General features: G+C 35.1%; 1 protein-coding gene across 8 annotated transcripts in view; it reads right to left on the reverse strand.

The window, feature by feature from the left end:
- SPATA5 (spermatogenesis associated 5) overlaps positions 1 to 17,574 on the reverse strand; it is a 364,152-nt gene that overhangs the window by 260,249 nt on the left and 86,329 nt on the right. For all 8 annotated transcript variants that reach the window (XR_006216792.1, XM_007087586.3, XM_042983951.1 and 5 more), the window contains exons 12-13: positions 12,672 to 12,725; positions 10,444 to 10,523 (exon numbers count right to left, since the gene is read on the reverse strand). Coding sequence is in view for 7 of the 8 variants with exons in the window: in XM_007087586.3 (XP_007087648.2) it covers positions 10,444 to 10,523; positions 12,672 to 12,725 (134 nt within the window). In the remaining variant the exon portion in view is untranslated. The remainder of the gene's footprint in view (positions 1 to 10,443; positions 10,524 to 12,671; positions 12,726 to 17,574) is intronic.

The following is a 17,574-nucleotide window of genomic DNA, read 5'->3' on the forward strand; positions in this document are numbered from 1 at the left end:
GTTGTGGGTTCATTTCTGGGTTCTCTATTCTGTTCTATTGACCTATGGTGTCTATTTTGTGCCAGTACCATCCTGTTTTGATTACTAAGCTTTGTAATATAACTTAAAGTCCAGAATTGTGATGCCTCCAGCTTTGCTTGGCTTTCTCAAGGTTGCTTTGGCTAGTCGGAGTGTTCTGTTGTTCCACACAAATTTTAATATTGTTTGATCTATCTTGTTCTGTGAAAAATGCTATTGGTATTTTGATAGGTATTGCATTAAATGTGCAGGTTGCTTTGAGTAGTATAGACATTTTCACATTATTTGTTCTTCCAATCCATGAGCATGAAATGTCTTTCCATTTCTTTGTGACACCTTTAATTTCTTTCACCAATGTTTTATAGTTTTCAGAGTATAAATCTTTTACCTCTTTGGCTAGGCTTATTCCTAGGTATCTTATTGTTTTGGGTGCAATTGTAAATGGGATTGATTCCTTAATTTCTCTCTCTCTGCTGCTTCATTATTGGTGTAAAGCATTACCCTGATATCAAAATCAGATAAAGACACCACTAAAAAAAGAGAACTACAGGCCAGTATTCCTTATGAACATAGATGCAAATGTTCTCAATAAAATGCTAGCAAATCAAATCCAACAATACATTAAAAAATCATTCATTACAATCGAGTGAAATTAATTCCTGGGTTGCAAGCGTGGTTCAATAATTGCTAATCAATCATGACATACGAAATTAATACAAGAAATAAGAACCATATGATCATTAAATAGATGCATAAAAAGCATGTGGCAAAGTATAACAGCCATTCATGATGAAAACCCTCAACAAAGTAGGTTTTGAGGGAACATGCTGCAATGTAATAAAAATGTTCACTTTTACCACTGTTGTTTAACAGTACTGGACGTTCTAGCCACAGCAATCAGACAACAAAAAGAAAGAAAGGCATCTAAATGGACAAGGAAGAAGTCAAACTTTGACTATTTGCAGATGACATAGTACTATATATAGAAAACCTGAATTTTGCTAGAACTGATAAAAGAATTCAGTTAAAGTTGTAGGCTATAATGAATTATTATACAATGTGAAGTTTTAAAAACCATTCCAGTAAAACCTTCACTGGTTAGTACTCATTGGGAAGGTTGCTTTGAATTTGGGAATGAGCTTTGATAAGCATGGGTTCAAATGCCAACTTTACCATTTACTTTTTTGTGTAATCTTGTGGAAAAAGTACTTAGCCTCTCTGAACTTCAATTTTCTCAATTAATACATGGTGGGCTCATACCTTCCTCAAAATTAGACAAGATAGACAAAAGATCTAGCACAATGCTCAGCACAATGAAAATATTAATAGGTAGTAGTTACAAGCATTATCATTATTAGAATTATCACTAATAGTGCTAATGGTTAGGTGGCTTAACAAAGTTATCTTAACATATAAGCTAACGGGGGGGGTCTGGCATATAAATGTTTGCTGACACAAAGCATGAACTTGATGTAGGATAGATTTTCAGATCAGTACATACATCCAGATTCATATTGCCAGCTCACCTGACTTACAACACAGTAGAAAGTTATCAAAATTCCTTAAATTTTGCCATGAAAACCACTGACATAATACTAAGACAAGAACAATTCCTCCAAAGCCTTTCCTAACTACTAGGCATGCCCAAACCAGTTAGCCTAATAAAGTACTGAACAATACTTTGTTTCTGTAAGATGTATTAGTAGGAAATTGCTGTGTATTGGTAAAGTTCTTTACATTTTAATGTTAATTGTGTACTAGTTGTGATAATAGCAAATGTGATAATATCTTGGCTCCTCAGAATCCTCAAGGAATGATTTATTTTGAATAGCTAAAATTTCCAGATAATAATATTTTTATATTTTTCAGATATATTTTTTTAATTTTAAAAATAATTTTAAAAGAATAAAAAACCTTCTAAAACAAATATAATATACTCATAAGATTGTTTTCTCAAATGCAGAAATGCTTGGATCAAGAAACAGACTAATGACAAGAAAATCTCTACTTGTTTGATTTCTTGGATCTATACCAAAAGAAGTTTCTTCATCTTTTTTCCTACTCTCTTTTGTTTGTCTTCTAAATTAATTTTGCTATTTTTGGAGGGGGGGGGAGGGGTGGATACTGATTCAGGATCTTCCTTTATATGCTCTAAATATAGCTACAGATATCCAGGATTTTGGGACCCAGTGATTTGAGTGCTTGCTTACTTGAGAAAAGAGTTGATTAAAATAAGTTGGGTTACAATAAAATAAGTGTGATTATAATAAAATAAGTCTGACTGAATGGCCTTCTGGGCAGAGGGTAACCTTTCTACAAAATGAATTAGTAAACCAAGGATGTCAAGGATCTTTTTTAAAATGTCTTCTCAGTGACCTAAAAAGTATGATCTTCATTATTGTTGCTATCCTTTGTTACCATCTGATTATGCTGCTATCAGGTACATTATAAAGAATATCTTTGTGTATCCTTAGCATAACTGACAAATTTTGTGAGTCCAGACCCACTTTCAGAGTTAGTGTGTATAAAAACTATAGAAATATTTTGAAAAAAGTATCATTTAGCATGTCAGTTAATTCTTTTTTAGAGCTGACAGTTGAATGTATTCCAAAGCTTACAAATGGTTCTTTATAATGAAGATGATGGTGCTTCTATAAACATAAGACAGGTAACAAACATCCAAAAGGCAGTCTCAGTGTTTAATTTTAAAAGAAAATTGGTTTACAAAGGATGCTAAAACACAGTGAAGTCAGACTCCGCTAACAACCAGCTAAATGAACCTAATCTCTAGTTTCTCAAAGTCTTCATTCCCTTATTCAAAAAATAAACGTCTGAGTGCTTCTTTGCTAGGCATTGTGCTAGACACCCAAGATAAGAGGATGAAGACATTGTTATTCCCTTGAAGATTTCATAATTACTGGCATGTATGAATGAGGGAAGTGAATTAGGAAATACATATGTAGATCCTTCTAGTTTTAAAATTCTATATCCTGTGTTGGTATTGTATAGCACTCAGGTAAAGTTATTTCAATATTTTTAATAAATAATCAAATTCAGAAACATTACTGACACCTCCAATTGGCAGTTCTAAACAGAAAGAAGTTAAACTCCTACTTGTCCAATTTGCTATTTGTTATAGGAGGAAATGGTGGCTATATTTAATGCTGATGATTAGGTGAAGGAAATTCTTTGGATTCCCATTACCCAAGCTGTCTTTGCCTTTTATTTCCACAGATCATTGAGAGCTAGCTACAGAATAGCATAGTGAAAATGTTTTATGGGCTGAGAAATATTCTTGGCTGACTTTCAAAGCTGCAGTAGGAAACAAAAACCATAAAACTGACATCCTAGGAAATCAAAACCAACTCCAAGGAAAAGTTTAAAAACAAATGTGTAATCAATAACATAATGAAATGATTTTATAAAATTTTATTATCTGCTAGAGATAGGCAACAACAATGGAAAAAAGATGTTCAGCTGTAGAAAATATTGAAGCTAGGCTTCCCTAAAACATTAATTCTCTTTTCCCTTCAGAAGTCAAGCCCCTTTTCTAAATTATTTCTATTCAAAAGTCATATAGTGCCATGGACTGAAGGGGCATTTATGGTATCTTAAAACGGGTCAATAAACTATAGCTATAGGCTAAATCTGCCCAGACAACTGTTTGCTTATTTGATCACATATTCTCTATGGCTGCTTTTGCACTACAGCAGCAGAGACGAATAGATGCGATAGAGACTATGGGACTAAAAAGAAAAGAAAAGAATTACTAACTAGGCTGGTGCAGAAAAAGTGTGCCAACCTCTACCTTAAAGCAATCTTACTACCATGATGGTAATGACTAAACAGTTTGTTTTTCAATACTAAAATTGTCACAAAAATAATACATACATTTCCTTTTCAACTCCTTCAATAAAATCATTAAAATGCCCCATCATTTGTCCCTTCATATGATTTCTAAACTATAGACCAGCCTCTTGTGTAGCCAATTTACATTTTTTTAAGTTTATTTATTTATTTATTTTGAGAGAGGGAGGGAGGGAGAGAGAGAGGATGTGAGCAGGGGAAGGGCAGAGAGAGAGTGAAAGAGACAATCCCAAGCAGGCTCTGTGCTGTCAGCTCAATCCCATGGGGCTCAATCCCATGAACCATGAGATCATGACCTGAGCCGAAACCAAGAGTTGGATGCTCAACTGACTATGCCACCCAGGTGCCCCTCTAATTTACATTTCTAAATTTTTTCTAGTGTACGTTTTTAAATGTCATGTAGTTCCAAATGGTAGGCATCTGACTTTGTCTCTTAAAACTACCTCCCACTCCCACGTAGTCAGTATTCATGCTTGGAAGAGACTTAAAAAAAGGTCTAATGAAGGCTAGTCAAACACATACTACTCTGAACACAAGCATTACCTATGATAATTTTCATAGTGCTTGTAAAACACAAGCAAACTTTCACTTTAAAGACAACTACAATAAGAGACCTATGTATCCTACAACAACAAAAAATAAGACCCAATTTCTAATAAAATGCTGCAACAGACCATTTAAGTAGAGTCATACCTTTAATCTATGGTGTAGTATTCAGCCACAGTGCATGGACAAAACACAAAACAAAAAGTAATTTATAAAACTATACATGTGTTTCATCTTGTATTTCTTCTTTTGTGCTCTTTTCCCTAGCATTGCTGTTTAATATTAAGAGTTTAAAAATGTCAAAACTATGTTATATCTGAGGCAATTAAGTATAAATTAGGAAAATCTGCATACCAGGAAATAGGCACTTAATTTAGCAACTTGAAACACAGATTTACAAAACAGTGGTTAAAAGTATTTAGGGGCGCCTGGGTGGCTTAGTCGGTTGGGTGTCCGACTTCAGCTCAGGTCATGATTTTGTGGTTTATGAGTTGAGCCCCACGTCGGGCTCTGGGCTGACAGCTCAGAGTATGGAGCCTGCTTCAGATCCTGTGTCTCCCTTTCTCTCTATGCCCCTTCCCCGCTCATGCTCTGTCTCTCAAAAATGAATATATGTTAATAAAATTAAATTTATAATTCATAATAAATCTTCAATAAAATTAAAAAATAAAGTAATAAGCAGTTATTGTTAGTTTCTCAAACACAAAGAAATATTCTTTAAATATTTAGATACATGAGAATCTTTATTCTCATGTGTATATGATATGATACAAACACACTTTTTGTCTCAAATCCTGACAGTATAAGAGGCAGCAGCAGTATAGTTCAAAGAGCAATGAATCAGAAGACATGAGTTCTAGTCTTGTTTAGACCACAAAGGAGTTATGTGCCTCTTCTCTTAACATCTAAGGGCTTCTGTTCTTCTGAAGAATAAAAGTTGCACTAGATGACTTCTTTTTTTTTTGTTTTTTTGTTTTTGTTTTTTTTTTCCAACGTTTTTTTATTTATTTTTGGGACAGAGAGAAACAGAGCATGAACAGGGGAGGGGCAGAGAGAGAGGGAGACACAGAATCGGAAACAGGCTCCAGGCTCCGAGCCATCAGCCCAGAGCCTGATGCGGGGCTCGAACTCACGGACCGCGAGATCGTGACCTGGCTGAAGTCGGACGCTTAACCGACTGCGCCACCCAGGCGCCCCTGCACTAGATGACTTCTAAGAACTTTTTCAGCTACAAAATTTTATGATTTTATGAAAATTTTAAAACTACCATAAATATCACATTGGAAAAATGCATAACCCTCATTGAGAATGTCATTTAGAGAAATGAAGTGCACAAAAATTTCCTCTACAGTGCTTAGTGTCATGTATTCACTGAATTCACCTGAAATCTGGATATGCTGTAAAGGAGGCTCTTCAATTTTCTGACCGTTATTTTAAAATTTAGAATGCTGCTAAGCCTGGAACCTTCACTTTCAATGAAAGCTGGCTCAGAACTTCTTACTTTTTTCCCAAACCACTCCAAGTACCAATTCTGGACTATTAATTGCAATAACAGGTATACAAGAAAGTAGTTATTAATATCACAGATTCTCCAATACCTCACAGAAGATATTATTCCATCAGTCAGCTTTTAACTTGCACTTCATCTTTTTCATTTTTCTATGTATTTAATAAACTTTTTTATATTCTATTCATAAAACAATATCCAGAACATTTTTTATTTAACAGCACCACTTTTATAAACTAGAACAGATCATCTTTCTCCCAAATAACAATACTATCTTTTTTCTATCTCTAAGATACAAACTTTTTTCATATTTAAAATGTCTGAGGTCAGAATGTCTCTTGGAGTTGTTGACTTCTCAGCACCATATCACAGTTTAAAGCTACATTTTCCTTGAGTACCTATGATAATGATTTGTCTTAAAACTGAAGGCGTCTTAGATTGACAAAATGCCATAGTGTCCGCCATCCACAGAACACATTTTCTAATTGCCCAAGTGTTTCAGTGTCACCCACTAGAATGTAATTTGTGTTGGGACAGGATCCATTTCTATGTCTATTACTATATTTCTATCTATATGGAAATAATAATAATAGGTATTATTAATTATGTCTATGAAGAAATTATAAGAAACACTAAAGTTTTTTAAGCACTTACTAAAATGCTAGGCCCTATGTCAAGCCCTTTACGTGTATTTCATTCTAACAACCTAAAATTTGTTACTACTACCATCTCCATTTTACAAATGAAGAAACAAAGGCATAGAGAGGTTAAGGAAATTGTCCTAGGTCCTGTTCACTGTTTTATCCCCAACATAAAGCCTGCTGCAGAATGAGCATTCAATCAATATTTACAGAACAAGTGAATGAATGAATGCCTCCAAAGGAATCTAACAATAGCTCAGTTAGACAAACAGGGTCATTACTAAAGTAAGTCACAGAGAAAATGCACAATAAATACAAGTTTGAAAGGTTAGTTAACTACTTACACCTGGAATCCTGGAATCTATGGTATGGTAGTCGAGTCGAAAAGTGGCTCAGAGTATATCTGCTCTGCCCAGGCAATCAATGTCATCTAATGAGGAAGATTCAGGATCCCCTAACTAGATGGAATGTCTCAGACAGAGGAATTTCTTCTAGGCATCTCCCAGTTAGTCAGTGGCCATTGCCTCCATCAGAGGAGACTGGGCTAAGAGAATATAGTATATGGGGACTCACTTCTGAGGACCAGACTGCTGCCTCAGATAAGGCTGACTGATGATTTACTGCCCAGCTTGTTCTCTCCTCTCCACTACAACCTTGAAAAGGGTAAATTTTAAGCTAGCTGGGAGGTGAGGCAGAGAAGTGGGGCCAATTGCCAAATGTAAAGTATCCTACCTTGCATTAATGCAGGGGCATTTCTGTGAGTTTTTTCTTTACCTATAAAACACTTAGAACAGTTTCTAGTACATAATATGCACTAAATGAATATTAGCTAATATCATTATTAGCCCTTCCCTACCTCAGTGCTTTACTGCTGGACATAATACCTATTTTCCAAAGTACTCTGCTACCTTAACAGCATTTTCAATTTTCCCAAATCTTATACAGATCACTAAAACACTTTGTAAAAGGAATCTTATAACATTTCCTCCAACTCACAGTATGAATTCAGAACAGCCATAATTTAAATGGGCATACAGAAAAAGACATCAGGCTTATTTATTTTTCAAGTCTCAAAGAAACTTAAATGGGACAGGGAGGAGGAGAAACTAGTGGTTGTCATTAGATACCTACATAAGCATGAAAAGTCTCTCATTCTACAAGCACAAATATTTCTAAAGCTAAGCAAACAATATACCTATGCTCTGTTTACAATGTGCTTGCTGGCGGCAAACCTCAGTTTCATAGCTAACTTGAGTAACTTCAAATAGTCAAAATAATTGATTTACCAAACAGGATAATAAGGACTAGCATATATCATCAATTCTCTGCTCAATTTGTTAAACATCTTAAGTTTAGAAATTAAAATCTTGATAAGAAGAAGTTTTCCATGCACTATCATTTTTGAACTAGTCATATGGGTTTGATCTGAATGTTATCACAGGAAACATAAAACTGTTGAACAAATGAAAGCAATAACTATTCTATATCACAATATTATGTAGAAATGCCTCCTAGTTTATGGAATTTTTAATTTTTCTATGTTTTCTATTTCTCTAACAATGCATAAAATTGGTTTAGTACCTTCGGAATTTTATACCGTTATCTATCAATAGCTGTTTATTTTAAAGTTCTAGAAACTGTACAATTCAAATAGCTGAAGAACAAAAACATACATGTGTAGGCTTTGTATGTTTTAGTTTTTAGGTGCCAGCATGCTACTTAGATAAAACAATCACTTTCTAGGTAATGCTAGCCCATCACAAAATTTAGAAACAAAGAAAAGAAAACAGGGTAGCATTCTCTTTGAGATTCTTATGGCTATAAAACACAATCTATAGAAGACTTAGTGCACTAAAGGTACAACCAAAAATCTCTACAGTGGACCATTAGCATTATGTTTACTTATCAGCCTCATTGCTGCTTTCTAAAATGTCAACAAATGTGACCAAAAATTTTTCTATACAAAGGAAACAGCATTGAATTTATTTGAATTTAGCTTGAACAAACCACTGAGGGAGGGAGGTATAAATATACAACATGATGAAGACTAGTAGGGGAAATTATATCTGGAGGCTATAAATCATTAGCATCTCTTAATATATTTGCACCCAATTCCTACTGGGCCAAACTTTCTGCAAAAACAGGATTTTTCTATCAAATGCCTTGTCTGGTTTCTCACACCACTATATTTCAAAAGCATTTTATGAGAACTCTGCTACATATTCTACCTCCCATCTGGTTCATATTTAAACAATGTATCCTACCCTATTCCTTTTTTAGGCTCCAAAAAGGTCTGTGATGTCACAAATATGTGGCAGGTCATGCTACTTCAGCAAACTTCTCAGGCTTCTTTTCCTTCTCTTGTAGTTAAAGGTGAACTTGAGCTATTTGTAACCTTTTGTCGTATCTCATCTCAGAAGTTATAAAAGAATTCAAGTACTTCAACTCATAAAATCAAAAGACTGGTTGATACTGCAGGATATTGAATGGGTAGAGTGAAGAGTAGGACAGACTACCTCTTTTTTTTTTTTTTTTTTTTTTTAATTTTTTTTTTTTTCAACGTTTTTTTATTTATTTTTGGGACAGAGAGAGACAGAGCATGAACGGGGGAGGGGCAGAGAGAGGGAGACACAGAATCGGAAACAGGCTCCAGGCTCTGAGCCATCAGCCCAGATGCCTGACGCGGGGCTCGAACTCACAGACCGCGAGATCGTGACCTGGCTGAAGTCGGACGCTTAACCGACTGCGCCACCCAGGCGCCCCCAGACTACCTCTTAAAATAGTCTCCTAATGACAGTTTATACTCATCTCATGAGGCAGCTCTCCTCAGGAAGGAAGAGAGCACCAATGCCTCTTATAGACTTTAATATTGGGGACCTACAAGGTGCCTTCTACCATCACTGTAATTATCATCAGCAAAACTTTTCTAATAAATATATACATCAGGAAGCTATGCACAAAGCACACACATTAACATTCTCTACATGAAGTACTTACAGCACATAATCCTTAAAAGGACCTATAAACATTTGTAGAGGAAAAAAATCATACTTGCAAATAGTGCACGTGCGTGCATGCACCTATACATATACACACATACACGTACATACATCTGTATACATATATACACGTTATTTGAAATGATATAAATAATCTTTATTGCTTAAGATTCAGGAATAAAACTATTAACGCTAATTTTTATTCTATTGTAACTATATTTTAGGAAACATGATCTAATCTAGAGAGTATTAAAATCTTTTATTATAATTGGTTTTACTGTATTGTATAATTATTTTTAATGGAGTGTTGCTTATAGTTTTTATCATACGTTTATAACAACCAAAATTCTGATAGGCAGTGCTAGGGGGGGGGTCTCTGTAAATAGGGATATCTGTAAATAATAAACTATGAAAATTAACTCAAATGCCCCAAATGGATATGAATGCTTAAAAAAAAAAAGGTATATGGGGGCACCTGGCTGGTCAGTTGGTTAAGCGCCAGACTTCAGCTCAGGTCATGATCTTGTGGTCCATGGGTTCAAGCCCCATGTCCAGCTCTGGGCTGACAGCTTGGAGCCTGGAGCCTGCTTTGGATTCTGTGTCTCCCTCACTCTCTGCCCCTCACCCGCTCATTGTCTCTCTCTCTCAAAATAAATAAACATTAAAAAACACTTTTAAAAAACGTATATGAAAGTATTATACAATGAGAACATAAAATAGTTGGATATAAGAAAAAACTTACATGAATTAAAAATTATTTTATGGAGGCCAAATACTTTGATGAATAAAATTTGTATAAGAAATACTATATCCTCTACAATGTAATCACTGATATTTAATTGCAGTCCCATTAAATATTTCTTACCTGCCCCTTTCAACTGCTAAGGCATCAAGTTCATCAAAGAAAATAATGGAAGGAGCCACTGCTCTCGCTTTTCGGAAGATCTGGTGAAAAAAGTACCACATTAACTAAAGATTAGCAAACTTCAGAAACTCTGCAGTTGGGTTTTAGTTTGAAAACTGTTAGGAACTAAATCTATTACATACAAGTCAACCAGCCCAATCATGACCTTCAGCGGGTAACTTTACTTCTCTAAACTTCAATTTCCACATCTATAAAGTAGAGATAATGGTAAATGCTTGCCTCAGAAAATTATTTTAAGAACTGAATTAAAAAAAAAAAGAATGCAAAGCATTTAGCACAGTGCCTGGAACATAGTAAGAGCTCAGTAAATGACAGCTATTATTAACTATCATAAACACATGTTTAAAAGAAAAGCCATAAACATGTAAAATCAGTTATAGCTTAGCATATAAAATACCCATAAACCCAAAAGCCACATTCCTTGCTCATTTCTCTGAAGACAGTATGGGAAAGTAATGATTGATGTAAAGCCAGGACAAGAAAAATGATCAAAACTTGGAAGAGCCAGAGCTGTGAGAGGGGGGATGGGCTAAATGGGTAAGGGGCATTAAGGAATCTACTCCCTGAAATCAATTGTTTCACTATATGCTAACTAATGTAGATGTAAATTTTAAAAATTAAAAAATTAAACAATTAAAAAAAAAAACTTGAAAGAGCATAGACTGATTAGATCAGAAGTCAATCAGACTATCAATGTTAGAGACTGGCCAGACAGCCATGGGGCGGGGGGGGGGGGGGGGGGGGGGGGGGGGGGGGGGGGGGGGGGGGGGGGGGGGGGGGGGGGGGGGGGCGGGGCACATATGGAAATGGCCTAGAAAAAATCAGCACAGGCAGAAAGAAATCCAAAGGTGTGTTTCCTGTAACCTAGACCCCCATTTTCTGGTCACAAGGATCATGATCATAAAAATTCAAAACCGTTATCGTAACATTATTAATAAACATTTCCTTTTTTCCTACAACTGCCATTGTCTACATTTTAAATAATAAAAATAGGACAAAAGTAACTTAAAATTTTTTTCTCAGATGAAAAATGAAGTATTCTAATTTCTAATACTCTTGGGTTGGCACCCAGGTATTCACAAATGGAGACCATCCATTCCATTCCTGGAGACCATCCATTCCATTGCTGTTTGTGTGTTCTTGTCCTTGCTTAGCTTCTGAAAGAATACAGGCTGTCTGTGTGAGGCAGACTAACCTCTGCTTAGCAAACCAAAACCTGTGGTCAAATTACTGTAGTTACCCAAGTCCAAGTGCCCTGATTTTGCATGAATTTACCAGTTGTGTAGCTTCCGCGATATGAATGAGTAGCCTATCAATCAGGAGCTGGCTTGAGGCACCTGGGTGGCTCAGTTGTTTAAGATGACTCTTCATTTTGGCTCAGGTCATGATCTCACAGTTCGTGACATCAAGCCCCATGTCAGGCTCTGCACTAACAGTGTGGAGCCTACTTGGGATTCCCTCTGCCCCTCCCCTACTCTCTCTTAAGAAAAATAAATTAAAACAATCAAGCACTAACTGTAAATCTTAGAAGAGGGGGAATGCACTGTCTAAATCACTAGGCAAAGGTAAAACAATTAAAATGAGAGTAAAGTGAAATTTTTTTATACTAAACTCATTTCATTTAAAGGACTACATAATTTAAAGGATTTAAATCTCATTCTGAGATCAAGCATTCCTTATAAGTACAGATGTACATTTTTTTTTTCGTTTTTAGTGAAATTCTGGCAGTTGTTACAATCTTTATTTGGTAAAACTAACGGCTGGTAATATGATGATGTTTAAAAACAAAAACAAAGGATTGTAGATTATCAAAACTATAATTTTTAAAACATTTTTATTTATTTTTTACAGAAAGAGAGAGACAGAGCACAAGTGGGGGAGGGGCAGAGAGAGAGGGAGACACAGAACCTGAAGCAGGCTCCAGGCTCTGAGTTGTCAGCACACAGCCCGAAGCGTGGCTCGAACTCATGAACCATGAGATCATAACCTGAGCCAAAGTTGGACACTTAACCACTGAGCCACTCAGGTGCCCCTCAAAATTGTATTTTTAAATAATAAAATAATATTTGCCTGAAGAAAAAATACAACACTAAAATTTTGATTTGGAAATTTCATAATCAGTAACCCAAAACAAAATGAAACCATACACAAAGACATAATTATCTTACCTCTCTAACAGCCCTTTCAGATTCACCAACGTATTTATTCATTAATTCAGGCCCCTGCATGAAAAGAGAACAACTGTTCAGTGTCCTTATAAAAATGCAACCATATATATGTCTTTCAATGAAAGAGAAAATGAATACGTAAAAGAGGAAAAAGGGAAAAAATAAAAATCTGCTCTTAATTAAACTGGTTCCTTTAGCACACTTATTTACATTGGGTGTTATTTATGCCTCAAATATTAAAGCCATTCTGTCCCAGAAACTAGACATCAGTACAAAGGAAAAGCTATGGCTAAATATAATAGTTTAACCTCTTCTTCATCTGTCTTTCATTCATTCATCAATGAATACTTTTTTTACTCTGTATCAGGCACAGTGCTAGGCACTGAAGATAGAACAGTCTAATTTTGGAGACCAACAAAGAGATACCATCCAAGTATTCCCACGTCTAACCAGAGACTGGTTCTGAGTAGGTCTACATGTCATTTTAGAACCCAGTCCACTAGATCAATGGCACTCTGTGACAAGAAACAAAACCTCAGGGCTACTCTTCTTATGACTCCATGATAATTCCTAAGAATTGAATGGAAGTCATGTAATCCATGATATTATCTTACAGTCCCTGTGTGTTTCCTATACAAATGCCACTCTCAAGCTCTCTGCTCACTTGACTTGGCCATCTAGACACTGAAAATGCAGGGCCAAACATGCTCTTACCAGTTGATTCAAATGAGCACATTGAGAGAAAGTTTCCATAGCTGAGAAGGACATTTGGCATTATAGAACAAACTTCACACTAGTATCTGAAGGGAACAGTTGTGGTTCTCAGGACAACAGGGTTTTGTTTTTTTGTTTTTAATACCCCATGACTTCTTGTGATGTGAGGACTATGTACCATGAGAAAGTAGATAGTATGCAATAAAAAAAGAAGGCCCACTGTTTTTCATACAATATATGATATTTTACATATTTAAGAAAGAAAAAATGTTAACATTCAAAAATGTTAAATGTCATTGGGGAGTCAGTGGGGTGAGGGACATGATTGTTCTGAAAGAAAAGCAGCAGATAATACAGGGGAATTTTATTTGGAATGACTGATTAAATAAATAATTAAGGATGATAGTAGCCAGGCTTCTCACTATTAGAGGAGTTATAAACATATAAATAAAGAAAATAAGAGTAAATTCTGCTATATTGAACTGACATTGGAATTATCAGTATAATTTCAAGATTTTCAATATACTTAGCTAAATAAATATAGATAAAAATGTGTATGGTGTGTGTGTGTGGGGTGTGTGTGTGTGTGTGTGTGTGTGTGTGTATTCCTGAGCTCTGTTCTGTGAGATAACCTGAGAACAGCCATACCCCAATAGCAATAAGCACAGCTGGCACCCAGAGCCCGGCTTTTAAGTTTTAAAAACTTGGTTGCCAAATTCTCCACCAAAAGGCATCAGGGCGTCTTAAAGAAATGGCAGATTCCAAGGCTGGGAAAGGCAAAGTACAAAATGAGTCTGGAAATCTTACTGCAAGAAAGTGCTCAGAGAGACGTAAAACTGCCAAAAGCACACAAATACCAGGCTAAAAGAGCCTACTGGCCAAAGTGATACAATGGAGACATCAACACAAATGTTGGTAAATGAATGCTGATCCACTGAATAGCACAGAAATTCATAAGCCGATGAAGATATAAATTAATATAAATAAATGAAATATTTGTTAAGGAACAAGATATACAGTCTCAATGTAACTATCCACAAAGTAACATGAACTTCATGGGAATAACAGTAATTTTACAGTGGAGAAGCTTGGCAGACACCATCATAATCAAAGTTAACGTTAGTAGTAATGGGACAATTTGAAATCAAGTATCATTTGATAGGATGCAATGAGAAGAACATAGCATTATTTCTATGAAAAATCTGAATCGAAACGTGAGTAAATATCAGAAAAATCCAAACTGAGAGATATTTTACATAATAACTGACCTGTAATGTTCAAAAATGTCAATGTCATGAAAGTAAAGGAAGGACTGAGAAACTGTTTTCAATTGAAGAAGACATAAGAGACATGACAAATAAATAGAACACATGATTATGGACCAGATCATTCTGTCATAAAAGACAGTTCAGGGACAAGTGATAAAACTTATATGGTAATAATAATGTTCTTTTTTAATTTGATGGTTTGCACTATGGCTATGTGACCAGAATGTATTTTTTGGTAGAAATACACATTAAAGCATTCAGGGGTAATGGAGCATACAGCAGCAAATTAATCTCAAATGCTTTAAAGAAAAACAAAATTATTTGTGACTACTCCTGCAAACTTTCTATAAAGTTTAGAGAGTTCAAAAAAAAAAAAAAAAAGAAGAAAAAAACCCCAACTTGATCCACAGACAGAAATATTGAAGTTTAAAAAGATTCAATATTCTTAGGCCCAGAAATAATAGAAATGATAAAATTAGCAGACCAGGTATTATAAATATAATAACTGCAGCAGTGAAAAATCAGTAAACTTGAAGACAGAGCAACTATTCAAACTGAAGCACAGAAACAAAAAAGACTGAATAAACATGACTAAGGGAATCTGTATAACCATATAAAAAGATTTAAAATAAGTCTAATTGGAGATCAAGAAAAAAGCTTAAGGAGACAGACAAAAATATACACAAATTTGATAAAATCAATGAAACCACAGATCTAAAAGGTTCAACAAATCTCAAATATAATGGGGAAAAAAATTATACCAAGTACATCAAGATCAAGTTATTGGAAACCAGCAATAAAGATAAAATCTTAAAGAGAAGTCAGAGAATATAAAGACACATTACAAATAAACAAAAGAATCACTACTGGCTTCTCATTCAAAACAATATAAGCCAGGTGATATCAGAGCAAAAGTACTGCAAAAAAAAACAGTTGTGAAGCTAGAATAGCATAGCCTTAAAAACTGCAGGCAATGGGTGGCTTGGTCGGTTAAGCGTCCGACTTCGGCTCAGGTAATGATCTCACGGTCCGTGAGTTCGAGCCCTGCGTCGGGCTCTGTGCTGACAGCTCAGAACCTGGAGCCTGTTTCAGATTCTGTGTCTCCCACTCTCTCTGCCCCTCCCCTGTTCATGCTCTGTCTCTCTCTGTCTCAAAAATAAATAAATGTTAAAAAAAAAAAATTACAAAAAAAACTGCAGGCAAATAAAGGACTGTATCAGATAAACAAAAGCTGAAGGAAATTATCATCAGTAAATCTCCACTACAAGAAATGTCAAAGGAAGTTCTTAAACCAGAGGGGAATGTGTATCAAATACAAAGAAATGAAGAATGTTGGAAATGTGGCTATGTGGCTAAATATAACATCCTCCTTTTCTCATTAATTTCTTGAAAAGACAATTGACCATCATGGGGCACCTGGGTGGCTCAGTGGGTTAAATGTCTGACTTGATTTTGGCTCAGGTAACCATCTCAAAGTTCATGAGATCGAGCCCCACCTCAGGCTCTGTGCTGGCAGCATGGAGCCTGCTTGGGATTCTCTCTCCCTCTGACCCTCCCCTGGTTGTGCTGTCTCTCAAAATAAATAAATAAACATCTAAAAATAAAAGATAATTGACCATCTAAAGCAAAAGTAATAATATATTGTGGGGTTTATACACATGCAGAGATAAACTATAGAACAAATATAACACAAAGGAAAGTAAATTTTAAGAATCTTACTATATATATAAAGTAGCATAGTATAATTCCAAGGTAGACTATAAATTAAGTCTATATATAGACTATAAGACTATAAACCTAGAGCAAGTATTTTTCTTAAAGTAAAACAAAGAAGTTTAGCTATTAAGAAAATAGGGGAGATAAGAGAGGATAACAGAATACATTTAACTAATCAAAAAGAAGACAGAAGGGACAATTGAACAAAAAATTATGGGTGTAAATATGCCTGATGAAAAAGGAGACAATCTTTAATACTGTTTTTGTATACTTATCTCCACAATGGGTGCTTCAAAAATACTGAAATATGGTAACAAACGAGTACATTAAAACATATGGGGATCAGGGTGGAATAGTCAAGGATAAGAATAAGAAAAGAATAGGAAGAGTATCTCAATGTTCAGGTGACCAAAACCAGCTGCCCCAAAGATACTGCCATTAGGTTCAGTTGAGTTATTTGATAGCATCAACACTGAAATCCTTAAGTAATGAGAGAGACAGTCCTATCTTTCTACCTGATTTTTTTTTATTAATCGAGGATTATGCATGAGTAAATTTTATATAACATTAACAAGTTAATTGGTTCCCTAAAAAACAAAACAAAAAAACCTCTCCTCTACTTATGTCTATTTTCCTCTTTAAAAATAATCTTTTCAAAATTATTTCAGAGTAATAGATCTAAAAAAATTAGTGTTTGAGGCTAATTAGGGGCACATGTATTAAAAGCATAAGTATGACATATTATAAAATATCATCTAACATATAAGGTATTTTTACTTCTATATCACAGACTGAAATCCACCATAAACCAGGGAACACATAAACCATCTGTAAGCAAACACATTATTAAGAAAACTTGCTTGGGACAGTGCTTTTGATGACTAAATTTTATAATTGGTATACCGATTGTTTATACACTGGTACACCGATTGTTTATACATTGGTACTTAAACTGTCTCCAAGCAATCACGTTTACACAATGAAGTTGTTTCTAAGCTTATTTCCCCCAAAATAGAACATGATTCACGATTCTAATCTTAACATTGATGACTTAATTATCTTAATTTCTTAAATAATGCAGTCCCAAATAGATTTAACTTCAATGAAGATGATGAAATATTGGTTATGCTGAAGCAGAATGTTTCCACATTTTGAAGGACTTTGAAGAAACAGCAACAGCTTAATACCAAATCATTTTATAAGCT

This window comes from Panthera tigris, chromosome B1 (genome assembly GCF_018350195.1).
Source record: "Panthera tigris isolate Pti1 chromosome B1, P.tigris_Pti1_mat1.1, whole genome shotgun sequence".
Lineage (NCBI taxonomy): Eukaryota > Metazoa > Chordata > Mammalia > Carnivora > Felidae > Panthera > Panthera tigris.